Below are 17,818 nucleotides of genomic sequence, written 5' to 3' on the forward strand. Positions count from 1 at the left end.
GTTTATCTAGAGAACCTTTCTTTACTAATTTGTTTGTTTGCTTTTGCTTGTTTGTTTGCCTTTTCAGGTTCCCACGGAGGAAGGTGTGCTGGCTAATGATCCTACTCCACAGTGTTTGTCATCTGATTCCTGCTTTTCTCTCAGGGTTGTGTGGTGTCGTCCTGTCTGTACCAGGTGAAAAGTAGCCGCAGTTTGTCTGATCCCAGCGTGAAGTCACAGCACAAAAATCTTATTTTGTTTCCTAAAATCTCGCTTTAATTGTTAATATCCTTGCTACTCTTCTGCCTGTGGGTCAGATTGTACACTCGGTTTAAGTTAAATAATGACTTGTGCAAAGTAACCTCCCTGATTCCAGGAGGGAAAGGGGGGGAGTGCCTACGCAATGCCGGAAGACAGAAGGGTAGGCTATTGGAGGACAGGCACGCATGCTACTGAAACACAAATCACTGTAGGTCTCAGAAATGTCTGGCCCTGGAATGGAAGCCCAGACCAGGAACCACTTTGTTGTGACCCTTCCGCACACTCTAACCTTAGGGAAGTACTCGAGTCACTCAAGAGTCACTGGCCAATGACGACCTCCAGGCGGAAGAAGAGGCGGGTTCTTCCGGGTGCTGTGCTGCAGGTTCGGCTCTTGCTGAGCCTGCTTGGTCATTCAGTGTGATGTGCTCTGAGTGCTGCTGCTGGGTCCTGTGAGGAGTTCTGGCGAGATCTCAAGTCCCGACATGGTGAGCGCAGGGTCACTGCCCCTAATGGGGAGGAGCAATAGAAGCTGCCGCAGTGGGTCCTCCCGGAGCTGGGTGGGAAGGCGGCCAGATGCAGCCACTTACGCAAACTCAGAGGCCTAGTTTCTCTAGCTTCTTCTACAAGTGCCACCCTTTGGTATTGAACATTTAGGTGTAAGATCTATTTGGAGTAGCAATGTGGCGGTTGTAAATGGCATCTCACGTGTTGGGTAGTACTCCAATATTAAGCTGTCATGTAAAAGAGTAAAATTGAGCTCAGGCGCGGTGGTGCACGCCTTTAATCCCTGCACTCCGGAGGCAGAGGCAGGCAGATCACTGTCAGTTTGAGGCCAGCCTGGTCTACAAAGCGAGTTCAAGACAGCCAAGGCTACACAGAGAAACCAAAAAAAAAAAAAAAAAGTTTCTGAGAAAAGCTATGTTGACTCAGGTAGCCTCAATTCCAGTGGTAGCCTCAATTCCAGTCTGTTGAGCCCAGGAACCACGATTTTGATTTCCATAATGGATATATTAGTTTGTACTCCCGCGTGCAATGGACGAGTGAGTGTTCTACTTGCTCCAAATCCTTGCCAGGATGAACTGTCACGTCTATTATTTATATTAGCCATTGTGACGTTTTTGGGGGCAGGGGTGGGGATTTGAGACAGGGTATCTATCCCCCCCCCCTTTTTTTTTTCAGATGGAGTCTCAAAGTAATTTTTATTTGTATTTCCATAATGGCAAAAGACAATTTCTTTAATGGTCTCTCAGCCATTGAGATTTTTTTTTTCCCCTTGAGCAATCTCTATTTGGATCTGTACCCCATTTTTTAGTAGAAATTTTCTTTTCTGAATATCTAGTTTGTGTGTGTGTGTGTGTGTGTGTGTGTGTGTGTGTGTGTGTGTGTGTATTCCGCCTCTATGAGTTAGGGAGTTAGCAAGAATCAGTCCCCATTCCTTAGGCTGTCTCTTTGATTGGATGTGTTTTTGCTTTAGAGATTTTCAGTTTTGTGAGGTCCCGTTTATTAATTGTTGGTGTTAATGTCTGCACTACTGGTATTCTGTTCAGAAGATTGTCTCCTACAGCATTCAGGTATAGTCCCCACGTTCTCTTCTGTCGGTTTTAGTGTGTCTGGTTTTAATTTGACGTCTTTGATCCACTTGGTCCTAAGCTTCGTGCAGGCTGGTGAATATGGGGCCATTTGTATTCTTCTACATGCAGATACAGTTTAACGAGCAAGATTTGTTGAAGGTGCTGTCTTCGTCCATTGTGTATTCCTGGATTCCTTATCAAAAATCAGGTGTTCATATGTTGTTGGAATTATGGCAGGCCTTCAAAACAATTCCTTTGATCAAATGTGTCTTTTTTAAAATATTTTATTAATTTATTCATATTACGTCTCAGTTGTTATCCATCCCTTGTATGCCCCCATTCATCCCTCCCTCCCATTTTCCCCTTACTCCCCTCCCCTATGACTGTGGCTAAGGGGGACCTCCTCCCCCTGTATATGCTCATAGGGTATCAAGTCTCTTCTTGGTAGCCTGCTGTCCTTCCTCTGAGTGCCACCAGGCCTCCCCATCCAGGGGACATGATCAAATATGGGGTACCAGAGTTCATGTGAAAGTCAGACCCCACTCTGCACTCAACTGTGGAGAATGTCCTGTCCATTGGCTAGATCTGGGTAAGGGCTCGAAGTTTACTGCACATATTGTTCTTGGCTGGTGCCATAGTTTGAGCAGGACCCGTGGGCTCAGATCCGCCCATCATAATGTTCTTCTTGTAGGTTTCTAGGACCCTCTGGATACTTCTATTTCCCCATTCTCCCATGCTTCTCTCACCTAGAGTGCCAAAAGTATGTCCTTCCCTCTCTCCCACTTTCCTGGTAAGTGAAGACTTTCACGGGACATGCCCCTTGGGCTAGTGTCCAGATATAAGTGAGTATGTACCATTTGACTCTGCTTCTGGGTTAACTCACTCATTATGATCATTTCTAGTTCAGTCCATTTGTCCACTAATTTCCGGAATTCTTGCTTTTAGTAGCTGAGTAGTATTCCATAGTGTAAATGTACCACAGTTTCTTTATCCATTCTTCTCCTGAGGGACACTTAGGCTGTTTCCAGGTTCTGGCTATTATGAATAAGGCTGCTATGAACATGGTTGAGCAAATGATCTTGTTGTGTGCTGGAGCATCTTCTGGGTATATTCCAAGGAGTGGAATAGCTGGGTCTTGAGGAAGCCCTATTCCCAGTTTTCTGAGATAGCACCACATAGATTTCCAAAGTGGCTGTACTAGTTTGTTTGCATTCCCACCAGCAATGAAGGAGTGTTCCTCTTTCTCCACATCCTCACCAGCATATAGTGTCTCTTGAGTTTGTTTAAGATTTATTTATTTATTATGTATACAGTGTTTTACCTGCATGTGTGCCTGCAGGCCAGAAGAGGGCACCAGATCTCATTATAGATGGTTGTGAGCCAACATGTAGTTGCTGGGAATTGAACTCAGGACCTATGGAAGAGCAGACAGTGCTCCTAACCACTGAGCCATCTCTCCAGCCCCACTTGAGTTTTTTATCTTAGCCATTCTGATGGGTGTAAGATGTAATCTCAGAGTTGCTTTGATTTGCATTTCCCTGATGACTAAGGAGGTTGAGCATTTCTTTGTTTTTCAGCCATTAGATATTCCTTTGTTGAGAATTCTCTGTTTAGTTCTGAGACCCATTTCTCAATTGGGTTATTTGGTTTGATGGCGTTTAATTTCTTGAGTTCTTTATATATTTTGGATATTAGACCTTTGTTAGATGTAGGGTTGGTGAAGATCTTTTTCTAGTCTGTAGGCTGTCGCTTTGTTCTGTTGACAGTGTCTCCTGCTTTACAGAAGCTTCTCAGCCTCATGAGGTCCCATTTATTAATTGTTGACCTTAAGGCCTAGGCTGTTGGTTTTCTGTTCAGGAAGTTATCTCCTGTGCCAATGTGTTCCAGGCTCTTCCCCGCTTTTTCTTCTAACTGATTTAGTGTCTCTGGTTTTATGTTGAGGTATTTGATCCACTTGGACTTGAGTTTTGTGCATGGTGACAAATATAGGTCCAATTGCATTTTTTTACATGTAGACATCCAGTTAGACCAGCACCATTTGTTGAATATGCTATCCTTTTTCCATTGAGTAGATTGGCTTTTTTGTCAAAAATCAAGTGTCCATGTCTGTGTGGATTCACTTCTGGGTCTTCAATTCTATTTCGCTGATCAACCAGCCTATTGCTGTGCCAGTACCATGCTGTTTTAATTACTGTTGCTCTATAGTAAAGCTTGAGATCAGGTATGGAGATTCCTCCGGAGAATCTTTTATTGTACAAGATTGTTTTAGCTATTCTGGGTTTTTTGTTTTCCCATATGAAGTTGAGAATTGAACTTTCAATGTCTTTAAAAAATTGTGCAGGTATTTTGGTAGGGATTGCATTTAATGTGTAAATTGCTTTTGGTAAGATGGCCATTTTTACTATGTTAATTCTCCCAATCCATGAGCAAGGAAGATCATTCCATCTTCTCATGTCATCTTCAATCTCTTTCTTCCAAATGTGTCTCTTTATGCCAATACCATGCTGATCTTGTTCAGAATGTTGGAGCTATCCTGGGTCTTCTGATATATTCTTCATTTACTTTCTTCAAAGAATTGCAGTTTGTAATCATACAAGTCCCTCATTTCTTTTTTTTTTTAGAGATACTTGAATGTATTTTTTATTATTTGAGGCTAATGTGAGGAGTGTTCTTTCTATGATTTCGTCTCAGTCTGTTTGCCATTTTTATATAGGAGTCTACTGGTTTTCTTTGAGTTAATCTTGTGTCTAACCACTTTCCTGAATGTGTTTATCAGATGTAGGAGTTTGGAAGTAGAATTCTTGGGGTGACTTATGTATGCTGTCATATCCTTGCCAGTTAGGATGCTTTGACTTCTTTCTTTCCAAAGTATATCCAACAGTTATCTTAACTGTTCTATCTAGCACTTCAAGTACTCTGTTGAATAGATTATGGAGAGAGTGGACAGCCTTGTCTTGTTCCTGATTTCAGTGGAATTGCTTTGAGTTTCTCTGTATTTAATTTGACCTTGGCTATACAATTTCTGTAAATTTGTTTTGTTATGTTTAGATATGTCCCTTGTGTCTCTCATCTCTCCAGGACAGTTATCGTGAAGTGGTGTTGGATTTTGATGAAGGCTTGTGTGCTGTCTAATGTGCCAAGAGTCACCCTGTTAAGGGAGCTCACTAGGCATGTGGGCTGTCTAGGAGGTGATCTGGTGTTTGCAAGGTCTTGTACCATGATGCACCCCCAAACTGCTTCTAGCCTCTGACATGCTGTCAGGAGCCATTGATTTGGGGAAGTCTAGTAGGCATGAGAGATGTCCGGAGGTGATCTGGTATTTACAAGTTCTGTATCATGATGTACCTCAGAATTGCTTCCAACCTCTGACTACCCTGTCAATTGTGCTTTGCTGCATCTCTTTAAAATCTGGCATTAGAGCCGGGCATGGGGGTACATGCCTTTAATCTCAGCTCTCAGGGAGGCAGAGGCAGGTGGATCACTGTGAGTCTAAGGCCAGCTTGGTCTACAAAGTGAGTCCAGGACAGCCAGGACTACATTCATGGCCAGCCCAGTATACAAAGCGAGTCCAGGACAGTCAAGATTACACAGAGAAACCCTGTCTCAAAATACAAAAGTAAATACATCTGGCATTGGTGTGGACTGTTATTTTCTGGGTACTGACCAGCTCTGATTGAGCAAACTTCCTACAGGATCTTGTTGAAGATGTACTGTTTGTTATTCAGATGAATTAATCCCTGACTATGGAATTCCTGATTTGATTCAAATAGCTTTAAAAGTTAAAGTTAGTTTATGGCTGCAATAAATACCTTTGTGGACCTCCCATGCTTCACTAAGGATAGCCTTTTAGCAGATTTGTGGCTTCAGATAAGCCTCCACTCCTGATGGCACGACGAATCCTGGTATTTCACCATAAATATAGGCAAGTTTGTTTACACTTCGCATGAACCTAAGTGGGATGAAGCTACCTAGATGTGTCTGAATTTACTCTGTTTCTTAGAATGAAAGACAGATAAAATTATTGTCCTGAGATCATAATGAACTAAGAGATAGTTGGATAATGTATAGTTAGGTCCATCCTAATTGATGTCATATACTCTTGTAAGTTTCAGACCCTATTAACTTTAGACCCTGTCAACCTTTGAACTTATGTAATGGATACATAGATAAGAAATGTTTAGATTCAAAACGTGTAACCTGTTATATTTTGGAATTCATCTCTTTTGTGATTTATTATACTCTTTTGACTATGAGGTAATTCCCTTTTCTCAGAAGTATGGCCATCTATAATCAACGCTGCTGGAAATTGGGAAGCTTAACTTTAGTTGAAGTCGAGATGGCCAATTTCATCCACCCTTTCTCTTGAATGTATGTGTGTGAGTGGTTTATTTTCTATCTCTCTCTTATTTCTTACTTCCCTGTAGATTTGCAAATAAGTTAGCAGACTCAGGGCTTTTTACCAAGCCTAAGTTTACACTACCTTACTGGAGATCTCTGCAAGGAGGCCTATCTACAGATTAAAGAGCCTCCTTTTATGAGCCCTGTGCAGTTTCTAGCCAGAAGCCGCTTTTACAGCCTCAGCCATAGGAAATTTGTGGTCAGTTTAAATTCTCTTCCTTAGCCACAGTACAGCCAGTCCCTAGGGAAGAAACCTCGGGCTCTTTTTCCCTTTCCCTCCTTTCTCTTTCAATCCTGAACTGTTGTCTGAGCCGTCAGCTCTGGCCACCCAAGAAATGAAGCAAACTGGAAGGGCATCTGCATCCAGTACCTGAGATCCTACACTGGACCTCTTCCGAGCAGCAACTGGGCATTAACACTAATGAGATGATGCTATGGTTTATTTCTTTCAGATTATGTGTATGGTGGATTACATTCAGGCATTTTCATATGTTGAAGCATCTGTACATCCCTGGATGAAGCTTATTTGATCATTGTGGGTGATCTTTTTTATGTGTTCTTGCAGTCAGTTTGCATGGATTTTATTGAGTAGTTTTGCACCTATGTTCATGAAGGACACTAATCTTTGTTGAGTCTTTATGTGCTTTGGGTGTTGTGGGAAGCTGAAGCTCCTGGCAACCTGCCAGGCAAGATGACTTGCAATTCTGCTCCTGGCTGGTAAACAAGTCCTTATTTGGGTTGTGGGCCGTGCTTTGCTCTGATGTATGCACCCCACCTTATCGGGAACCAATTGGAGCTACCGACGTAAGAGCTGCTGATTGGGTGAGGCAGAGGATATAAGAGGGGCGCTGGGGTGCAGGAGAAGAAGCTTGCTGAAAAGGTTCCTGAATAAACTGCCTGGAGAAGAACGTTCGGGTCGTGTCCCTATTTTCCGCTGGTCAGAAGGGTCGCGACAGGGTGTCAGGGTAACTGTGGCTTCATAAAGTGACTTGGGTAATGTTCTTTCAGTTTCTATTTTGTAGAAACCTTTGAACAGTATTGGCCTAAAGACTTCTTTGAAAGTCAGGTTGAATTCTGCTCTAAAATCATCCAGCCCTGGCCTTTTTTGATTTGGAGTTTGTACTGATTTCTTCTATTTCACTAGGGTTATTGCCCATTTAAATTACTTATATTATCTTGATTTAACATTGGTAAGTGGTATATATATCATACACACACATTTTCCATCTTGAGGAGGACAGGTTTTTGGAATGTGTCCTTCTGACTCTTGGTATTTCCCCATTGTTGTTGTTATGTCCTCTACTTCATTTCTGATTTTATTAATTTGCATATTCTATGTCCTTTAGTTAATTTGGATAATTTTTTCTATTATGTTGATTTTTCTCAAAGAACCAACTTTGTGTTTTATTGATTCTTTTTTTTTTTTTTTTTCAAATTATAGTGCTTATTTTTTTATCACTGTTATTCTAGATTTTTCTGTTTGTATGAGATCGCACCATTTAAAATATATATATATATAGTGGCTTAGCTGGTTAAAGCACCTGCTATGAGCTGTCCTCTTATCACTACTTTCATTGTGTCCCATAAGTTTGTGTATGCTGTGTATTCAATTTCACTGAATTCTAGAAAGTCTTTGATTTTTTTTTTTCTTTCTTTATTATTTTCACAAGACAGGGTTTCTCTGTGTAGCCTTAGCTGTCCTGGACTCACTTTGTAGACCAGGTTGGCCTTGAACTCACATCTGTACACCTGCCTCTGCCTCCCGAGTGCTGGGATCAAAGGCGAGCACCACCACGCCCGGCTCAGGATCTCCCATGTTGTTGTGCTTGTTCTGGATGAGGATGATTCAAAGTTTAAGGTCAGAGATTCTTAGTCTGTGGTTTCCGTTTATCACTGATCCAGCCATCTGTGTTTGGCAGAGTGAGAGCCTCAGTGAGGAGACTGTGAGAGATCATTGTATGAAGCCGTGAGGATGAAGGCTCAGTTGAATTTTTGAAACCACAAGATGTTGAGATACACAAGCTATGAGGCATCTGCCATAGAGAGCTGCACATAGAGAGTGGAAGTAACCAAAGCAAGAGATGTAGGAGAAGCTGCAGGGATAGAGCCACCTAAGGCCTTTCGAACTGAAGCCCTGTGTGCCTGATGCAGAGCTACAGCATTTGGTGTTTGCCCTGTTGGGTTTCTTGCCTTGGTCCAGTCTTCCCTCACTATCTTCCTGTTCCTCTCTGTTGGAATGGGAAGGAGTTTTCTGTGCCATTGGGTGTTGAAAAGTTATAACTTGTTTTCTGATTTTACAAGTTGTAGCAGTCCAGAGATTGCCTTGCAAGTCAAAAGAGAGTTTGGACATTTGAACAGTGTAGGGCCTGTTACAGACTTTGAGGATCATTGCACTTAGGATACATGTATTTCGTGTAGCTGGGCATGGTGGCACAGGCCTTTAATCCCAGCACTCGGGAGACAGAGGCAGGTGGATCGCTGTGAGTTTGAGGCCAGCCTGGTCTACAAAGCCAGTCTAGGACAGCCAAGGCTACATTAAGAAATCCTGTCTAAAACAACAACAACAACAACAACAAAACAACAAAAAAAAGAAGGAAAAGAAAATAATACATGCATTTCATCACGGGATGGCCATGAGCCTATAGTGACTAGTGTCAGAATGTAGTTGTTTGAATCAAAAAGGTCCCGGGTAGGATGGTGTCTTTGAACACTTGTCTCTCCTTGGTAGTTTTCTTTGAGGAACTTCTGGAAGGTTTTGTAGAAGCCTTTCTAGATGAAATTCTTCATTGGGGATGGGATTTGAATGTCTATAGATGCAACCCACTTCCTGTTCTTTGTGTCTACTGTGTTGTGGTTGAAACATCATTCAGCTTCCTTCTCAGGCTGCCATGCCTTCACCGTTATACGTTCTATCCATAAGTCACATGAGATGCAGTAGAAGCAGTTGCTATTCACTACTAAGCTATTTTGCTAGCCTAACATTTTTATACTTTCAATTTTTTGGGGGGTTTTGGTTCTGAAGACCAAGTTTCTCTGTGTAGCCCTGGCTGTCTTCAAAGTAGGCGTGTAGACCAGGCAGTCCTCAAATTTAGAGACCTGTCTGACTTGGTCCATTGTTCGGATGTTAGATGTGGGCCAACATGGTGAACCTCATTATTAAGTTTCCTTCTACAATGATTTGGTAATTATGCAAGAACTTCTGTGTCAGGAAATAAGTGGAGGAAGCACCAGAATTATAGGAATATATTGTCAATGAAGCATACATGTCCAGTGTTGTCACTATCATGCTTTCTGTTGTACTCATGTATGTGATGTTTTAGGATGCAGTGACCTATGATGATGTGCATGTGAACTTTACTCAGGAAGAGTGGGCTTTGCTGGATCCTTCCCAGAAGACTCTCTACAAAGATGTGATGCTGGAGACCTACAGAAACCTCACTGCTATAGGTAAGACTGTGACTTTTCTTTTGCTTTTTAAAATAAGGGATAACTGTTTCTTTGTTATTGATGCTCTTCTGTAATGTCAGTTGAGAAGGAGAAAGAATGAGGTGAATAAATCGTGCATTGTTCTAAGGTTCACTGAAGATAATAACTTAAATGTTGCATAATTTTCAATAATATATCATACATTTTCTTGTGTTATATTTTAGGCTACAACTGGAAAGACCATGATATTGAAGAACATTTTCAAAGTTCTAAAAGACATGAAAGGTAATTTTCTTGTGCTAGCTGATACAAATATGTTTCTGTAGACATTTCATATGTCTTGGAAGTTTTAAGGAAAAGCAACGTGTAAATAAGCACAGTTTTTTGTTGTTGTTGTTGTTTTAGTTTGGTTTTTTTTGTTGTTGTTGTTTTGTTTGGGTTTTTGTTGTTTTTGTTTTGTTTTTTTGAAACAGGGTTTCTCTGTGTAGCCTTGGCTGTCCTGGACTCACTTTGTAGACCAGGCTGGCCTCGAACTCACAGAGATCCACCTGCCTCTGCCTCCCAAGTGCTGGGATTAAAGGTGTGCACCACCATGCCTGACTAATAAGCAGTTTTAAGTGTAGTAATGATTATTAAATTCTCAAAAAACCGCCAGGCTTGGTGGCGCACGCCTTTATTTTTTTAAATTCTATTAATTTATTCAGATTACAACTCAATTGCCATCCCATCACTTGTATGGCGCACGCCTTTAATCCCAGCACTTGGGAGGCAGAGGCAGGCAGATTGCTGTGAGTTCAAGGCCAGCCTGGTCTACAAAGCAAGTCCAGGGCAGCCAAGGCTAACACAGAGAGGACCCTGTCTCGAAGAAAAAAAAAAATCTCACAAAACCATGCAGCTCCATGTCAGGTATCTGATTTGTGTTTGCAAGGCATTCCTTTAAGAAAGGAGACATGGAAACAATGCCTTAATGGATATCACCAGTTTAGTCATAGCCCCTTTGGACCTATCTTGTAGACCTGCCAATCCCTTTAGTTTTGTACTACTCAGATATTGCAAAAGCCATATCCACTGAATAGGTGATGAGTATATGTTCAAAGACTTCTAATAAGCAAATAGTCCATAGTAAATGTGGCGATGCTCAAATGCTTGTAGTAACATTGCTAAGTTTAGTGAGAGGGGCACTTTATGCATTTATGAGTCAAGAAGATTATTATGGGGAGACCTTAATTCCTCCTATACCACATGTCTGAGAGGAGCAAATGCTCAAACTGTGTGAATGTCATGTGGAATACTTTAATTTGTTATTCTTCTATCATGTCACATTGGATATAAGCCATGTATACATAAGGGATATTGAAGGAAGCAATGTGCCTCTCTTTCTCTCTCCCAGATAAATTAGAAGATATGTCATAGTCCACGCTTGAGTAGGCTGTTGAATGCAATGCATGTTTATACTTAATTGGCTTTCCAACTTTATTGGGAGCACCTCAATAAGCTTATACTGCAGAAAATCCCTATGAGTACTATGAATGAGGGGAGCTCTTTTCTTTTTCCTGGTTCACTTTGCAAATATAGCATGTGTTACCCACACTTGAGGAGAATTTATGAGTGCAATCAGTATGGTAAAGCTCTGAGTTCTTTCAGTTCTCTTCATATATTGAAATAACTTTGTATAAGAAAAGGATTCTGTAAATATGAGCCGTGTAATAAATGCCCTCACCATCACAGGCATCTTCAAAGATGAAAAACAGCCCATAATGTAGAGGAACACCATGAATGTGGTTAAAACCATAAGTTCTGGTTCCTCTTTACAATTAGACAAAATTGTAAAGTTGATTCATACAGATAAAAAGATTATCAGTGTAATGAATGTGGTAAAGCTCTCACATGTGCCAATTATCTTCGCAGGCATGGAAGAAGTCATACGGAAGAGAAACTCTCTGAGTATACCGAACATGATAAAGCCTTTCCATGTCATAGTCATCCTGAAAAGCACAAAAGAATACACACTGGAGAGAAACCTTACAAATGTAACCAATGTGATAAAGCCTTTGCATGTCAGAAGTCTCTCCTACTTCATAACAGAACACATACTGGAGAGAAACCCTATAAATGTAATCAATGTGAGAAAGCCTTTGTATGTCACAATGCTATGAAAAGGCATGAAAGGATTCATTCTGGATATAAGCCCTATGAATGTAATCAATGTGCGAAAGCCTTTTCGTGTCATAGTAATCTTCAAAGGCATGAAAGAACTCATAGTGGAGAGAAGCCCTATAAATGTAAGCGATGTGGTAAAGCCTTCGCACGTTACAGTCATCTTCAAGGGCATGAAAGAATACACACTGGAGAGAAACCTTACAAATGTAGTCATTGTGGTAAAGCCTTTGCATATCCCAGTGCTATTACAAGGCATGAAAGAATTCATACTGGAGAGAAACCTTACAAATGTAATCATTGTGGTAAAGCTTTTGCATATCCCAGTGATATTAAAAGGCATAGAAGAATTCATACTATATAAAGAAACCTTACAAATGTAAGTCAGCGTGATAAAGTGTCGTTGGTGTACTTTTAAGCAACTATTTTTCTTAAGTAACTATTTTTATTTGAGGTTCTATATATTTTTTTCTCCCTACTCCAGCCCAGTCCATTCCCACTTCCCAACACCAGGTAGGAGAGAAAGAAGGTTAGTGGGGACAGGGGGTGGAGTTTTCCTTAGCTGCTTCCTACTCTTCAGAGTTGTTGGGTTCCTTGATGCAAGTCCGATTGCTGTTTCAGGGTATCTCCGACTTCTCATCAGCATCAGCAGCAATCAGGGACAACAGGGAGAAAGCACAAACAGCCTACTTTTTTGGAGCCCCCAGTCGCTCTTTGGGTCTGGCTTTTATCCCCTCTGACAAAGATCATACCTCCACACGAGGTAATTCACAGCTGACAAAGATCATGTGCCCTCTCATGAGGCAGTTATCGGCTGTGGACAAACTGGAGCAGCCCTTATATCCCACACCTGGGATCAGAACAAAAGCATGTTTACACATCATAAACCAAAACTTCCACAACAAAGTGTAGTGACATAGAAAGTAAAGCCTTTGTGTCTGGCTTTAAGTGGAATGTATAATAAAGCCTTTGTGTCTGGCTTTGAGTAAAATGTTTTACCAAGGCCTTTGCTATGTTTGGATTAATCATTAGAGGCTGGGAAATTGTTTTGAGATTGTTTGAGCCTTGAAGAATTGTTATATCTCTGGAGAATCTGCACTTGTTGCTGCTACATGGGAGCCCATAGCTACACTGACACTGTTCCTAAGATGCTCCTCAAAAGCCTAGCGTTCTTACTTGTGGCTTGTCAGCTCTCATAGGCAGCAAGGGCAAGATAACTTGGGTAGTTGGAACCTTTCCCAGCCCCAGTTAACTTTGTATAATGTTTGAATAAAGTAAATGACATGGGCTGACTGGTGTGTGTCATTTCCAAGAAGACTGAACCCTTCTGCTCCCTTGGAAATGAAGGCTTAGCATCATGGTAATCAATGTTGTAAAGCCTTTGCACGTCACAATGATTTCCTAGTGCATAAAAGAACACATACTAGAGAAACCATATGGATGTAACCACTGTGGGAAAGGTCTTTGCATGTCACTGTGATCTCCTAATTCATAAGAAATCATGTACTGGAGAGAAACCCTATGAATGTAACCAATGTGGTAAAACCTTTGCATGGCACAATAGTCTCTGAATATGTAAAAGAACACACATGGGAGAGAAACCATAAAAGTGATCAATGTGGGTAAAGCCTTTGCATATCACAGCCATCTTAAAAGGCACATAAGAATTCATACTGAGAGAAACCCGATAAAGGTATTCACTACGGTGAAGCCTTTGAAAGTCATTGTAGTCTCCAAACACATAAAAGAGAGAAACCCTATGAATATAATCAATGTGGTAAAGCCGTTGCATATCATGGTTATCTTCAAATATATAAAAGAACTCATACTGGAAAGAAAGTTTACAAACATAATCAATTTGTAAAGCTTTTTCAGGACACAATAGTCTCTAAATGCGTAACAGGACACATACTGAGTTCCTCTCTCGCGATTGGCAAGTAAGGTCACTAGTGCACAGCTGGCAGGCAATGGACCCCAAACTATTCTTACCTCAGCCTCAATGTCATCCACTTTGCAAACACTCCCTGGGCTCAGCCACAGCTACTGGGCTCCTGCCTTTCTGCTCACGCCCTTGCTGTGAGGACCTCAGACTTCTCAGTGTTCTGTCAGCAGACTCATTGAAATGAAGGCACCATCCATGTCTTAGGATGTCTGCTCTCTGTGGCTACATCACATCGAGAACTGGCCTGATAAAATATGTCTTTGGATCAGAAATGCTCTAGTCTTTTCCCAGAAGAAGGAAAGAAAGGCCAGAGGAGAGACCCGAGTTCACAGCTGTTGCCCTTATGTTTATCTTGTACTTATTTATTTTTTTTAAAGATTGATTTATTTAAATATACAGTGTTTTGCCCGCATGTACACCTGCACACCAGAAGAGGGCACCAGATCTTATTACAGATGGTTGTGAGCCACCATGTGGTTGCTGGGAATTGAACTCAGGACCTTTGGAAGAGCAGCCACTGCTCTTAACCTCTGAGCCATCTCTCCAGCCCCGTACTTATTTATTTTTGAGATAGGGTTTCTAAGGACTCTCAAAGGTGAAAACAGTCAAACACTCATTCTTTCCTTTCTTTTCTTTCTTTCTTTCTTTCTTTCTTTCTTTCTTTCTTCTATCTTTTAGTTATCTGTACATGGGCACCACTGTTTCCGGGATTTCAGAGACACATCCAAACACACCATAGAAGAATGTATTAACTGGGTTGCAGTGTGTGTTTTGAATGGTCTTTCACTGCACTGGTGCTGGAAGCTCTAGGTTCTCTATGAGGTCTGGACAACCTTCCTGGTAAGTACTTTCCAATTAGCACCCACTGCTGTGCACAGAGACAAAACATTACTCTCTCCTCCTTCACCTCTCACCCAGAGTGACGATGGTCATTCCTATAGAGCTAATCAATGGGCCTCCACCATGACACAGGACATGTCTTCATTTAGTACAATGATGCATTCTGCTTTGCCCCAGAATGACAATACAGCACTGGACCAAGAGCTGTACTATGGATGCCTCTGTCCTTTGTGGTTACATGGAAGCCTGGAAACTGGTTCATGAACAGACAAGTCCCGATAGCCTGTAGCTGACGATGACCTTATATTCGCGATCTTCTTCCCTTAGTCTCCCATGTGTCAGAGTTACAGGCTCACGCCACCACACCACATCAGTTCTTTTTCTAAGTCAGGATCCCACTGTGTAGCTCAGGCTGGCCTTAAACCCAGGAGCCACCTGCTTTAAAACGGGGGAGATGGCAGGCATGTGCCACTACACCAAGCCTGAAGCTAAAATTGTTTTTATGTAATCATGTTTGTCATTTTTTCTGTGTATCATAAAGAGTTTGATGGTAAAAACTTTTTTCTCATATCAAGATAATTAACGAATTTATATGTATGTTTTCTACTGTAATTTTATTTTTAATATTCAATACCTCCTCTGGAATTTATTCTTATGAAAAAAAGCAATATTGCACATAGATAAATTCCAAACTGTTAAGTGATTGTTGCAGTAATATTCATTATCAATCCCACCTTCATTCCAGAGATGCTATTTGGCTGCTTAGAAAGCTTAAGGCCACCTTAGACTATGGGAGACTCTGTCTTTGAAATATATATACTGTAGGTACTGTCGTAGCTTACTTTCTCTTTCTGTTAATGTGTTAAAATACTCTTGACCCAAGCAATTTACAGGGAAAAGGCTTGTTTTGCCTCACAGTTCAAGGTAGCCATCTGCTGTGGCATTAGGAGATTAGTCTATAAAATTATAGTTCTACATGGTCCTTCTATACCCAGTGGGAAATGTTTATTTGTCTAATAAATGATCTCTGGTATGAAAAGCTGGTCATTTGTGTGATGTTAGAAAAATGTTTATTTCATCCAGACTGTCAGAATGATCTTCTGAAAAGTTCAAAAAATACTCTTTATGATTTCCTAAGTTTCCTTTGCATCTGAGTAGAGTGAGCCCAGATAAATCCACCACAGGATACATCATGAGCAAACTTCTAAAAATCCTATGGGAAAACATACTGAAAAGAGGGGAAAGGGACGACTGTGAGGCACCTCGACTCCAAAGGCAGTTTTCCTCCCAGCATCCAGGAGGCCAAAGGGAAGTGAGTGCACAGCGGTCCTCAAGTGCCACCAGACACCAACCCCTCTTTAGGTGCAGTGAGGTGACCTTCCAGGAGAAAAAGCTAAATAAAAAAATTTCTCAGACTAAGGGAAATGAAACGATTGTTGTATGCAAACCAACTCCTAAAAAAAAAAAAAATGGCCAGAGAGCAGGGCATGGTGGCACACACCTGTAATCCCAGCACTCGGGAAGCAGAGGCAGGAGGATTTCTGTGAGTTCAAGGCCAGCCTGGTCTACAAAGTGAGTCCAGGGCACCCAAGGCTCCACAGAGAAACCACTCTCAAAAAAACAAACAAACAAAAAAACCAACTAAACAAAAACAAAATAAAAGAATGGCCAGGGAAATTTTTGAAGGAAAAAAAAAGAGAAAAGGATGATGACAGAGAAGGCTATGGTATCAAGAGGATAGGAACAGAGAGGTCAGCTACAAAAATCAAGAGGACAGACTATCCTTCATTTCTTTTTCTTTGAAGGAATCTCACTATGGAAGCTGAGCTAGCCCTGAACTCTTGATCCTCATGGCCTAACCACCTGCATACTGGGATGACAAAATACTTTCTGGGTTTTGAAATTTATGTCATGTTGACATATGTTGAAATTATGTCATGAATTTGAAATGATACTTAATTTTCCATAGATATAGATATAGAGGGTTTTCGAGACAGACTTTCTGTGAGTAACAGCCATGGCTGTCCTAGACTCACTTTGTAGACCAGGCTGGCCTTGAGTTCATAGTGATCTACCTGCCTCTGCCTCCCAAGTACTGGAATTAAAGGTATGTACCACCAAAATATTTTTTAAGAGTGGAGGATAAGGGAATCTAAATGCAAGAGGTCTGTACTACAATGGATGAGGTAAAATGTTACAGAAAGTAAGTTGTAAGAAGATGTATATAAATAGTAGCATCTCAGGACACTACTAGAAACTGTAAATCACAATATACTAAAGTTTATAAATAATTAAAATGGAAAGTCAGAATGTTAGAGAAACAAACATAAAACAAATGATAATTACATTAAATGCAAATGGTCTAAATATATCAATTAAAAGAAAAGGACAACTGACCGATGGAAGAACTTGTAACAGTCACTTCAAGCATTATAACAAGTGTGGGCTGAGGGTAAAGTATGAAACCACACCCATCATAAAAATACCAGTTAAAAAGGAATAGCTACATTAATATCAAACAGAGCTGACCAGGGCAAGGAATAGTACAAAAAACAAAGATCACTCTCTTCCAAGAAGGTACAGCTGACCTAAAAGCATTTGCACCATGAAGAAAGAATGAAAGTACATGGACTAGCAACTTATAGAAATGTAATAATTGTAGTTACAGTTGGGTCATAAAGCTGAAGAAATCAACATTTCTGGATGCAACCAAAGCAGCATTCAGGCAAATTCATTGCAATACTGGTAGCTTTAGAGAAATGTCTCACATCAGTGACTCACTTAAAAAAAAATACTAGAAGCTGAAGTCTGGTGATGGTGGTGGTGCACGCCTTTAACCCCAGCACTTGGGAGTTGGAGGCAGGCCTATCTCTGTGAGTTCAAGGCCAGTCTGGTCCACAAAGCAAGTCCATGACAGGCAAGGCTACACAGAGAAACTCTGTCTCCAAAAACCAAGAGAAAGGGAGGGAGGGAGGGAGGGAGGGAGAGGAGAGAGAGACAGAGACAGAGACAGAGAGGAAAAGAGAGAGAGACAGAGAGACAGAGAGAAACAGAGACAGAGAGACAGAGAGAGAAACAGAGAGACAGAGAGAGAAGAGAGACAGAGACAGAAAGACAGAGAGAGAGTGCAAGCGAGAGAGGGAGAGATTAGAGATTAGAAGCTTACCTGGGGAGTACTGACTGCACCTTCAGATGCTCTCCTAGGTACCACAGCTGCTGTGTTCCCTCTCTTTATTATTTGAGA

The 17,818-nt window shown here is 41.2% G+C and overlaps 1 protein-coding gene across 1 annotated transcript; it reads left to right on the forward strand.

Moving 5' to 3' along the window:
- Positions 1-382: 382 nt before the first annotated feature.
- Positions 383-12,156, forward strand: LOC127193611 (zinc finger protein 431-like). The gene is made up of 6 exons (XM_051150855.1): positions 383-400; positions 535-622; positions 1,891-1,970; positions 9,530-9,656; positions 9,860-9,920; positions 11,880-12,156. The coding sequence occupies exons 1-6, from the start codon at positions 383-385 to the stop codon at positions 12,154-12,156; spliced, it is 651 nt and encodes a 216-aa protein (XP_051006812.1).
- Positions 12,157-17,818: the final 5,662 nt, after the last annotated feature.

This window comes from Acomys russatus, chromosome 9, assembly GCF_903995435.1.
Source record: "Acomys russatus chromosome 9, mAcoRus1.1, whole genome shotgun sequence".
Lineage (NCBI taxonomy): Eukaryota > Metazoa > Chordata > Mammalia > Rodentia > Muridae > Acomys > Acomys russatus.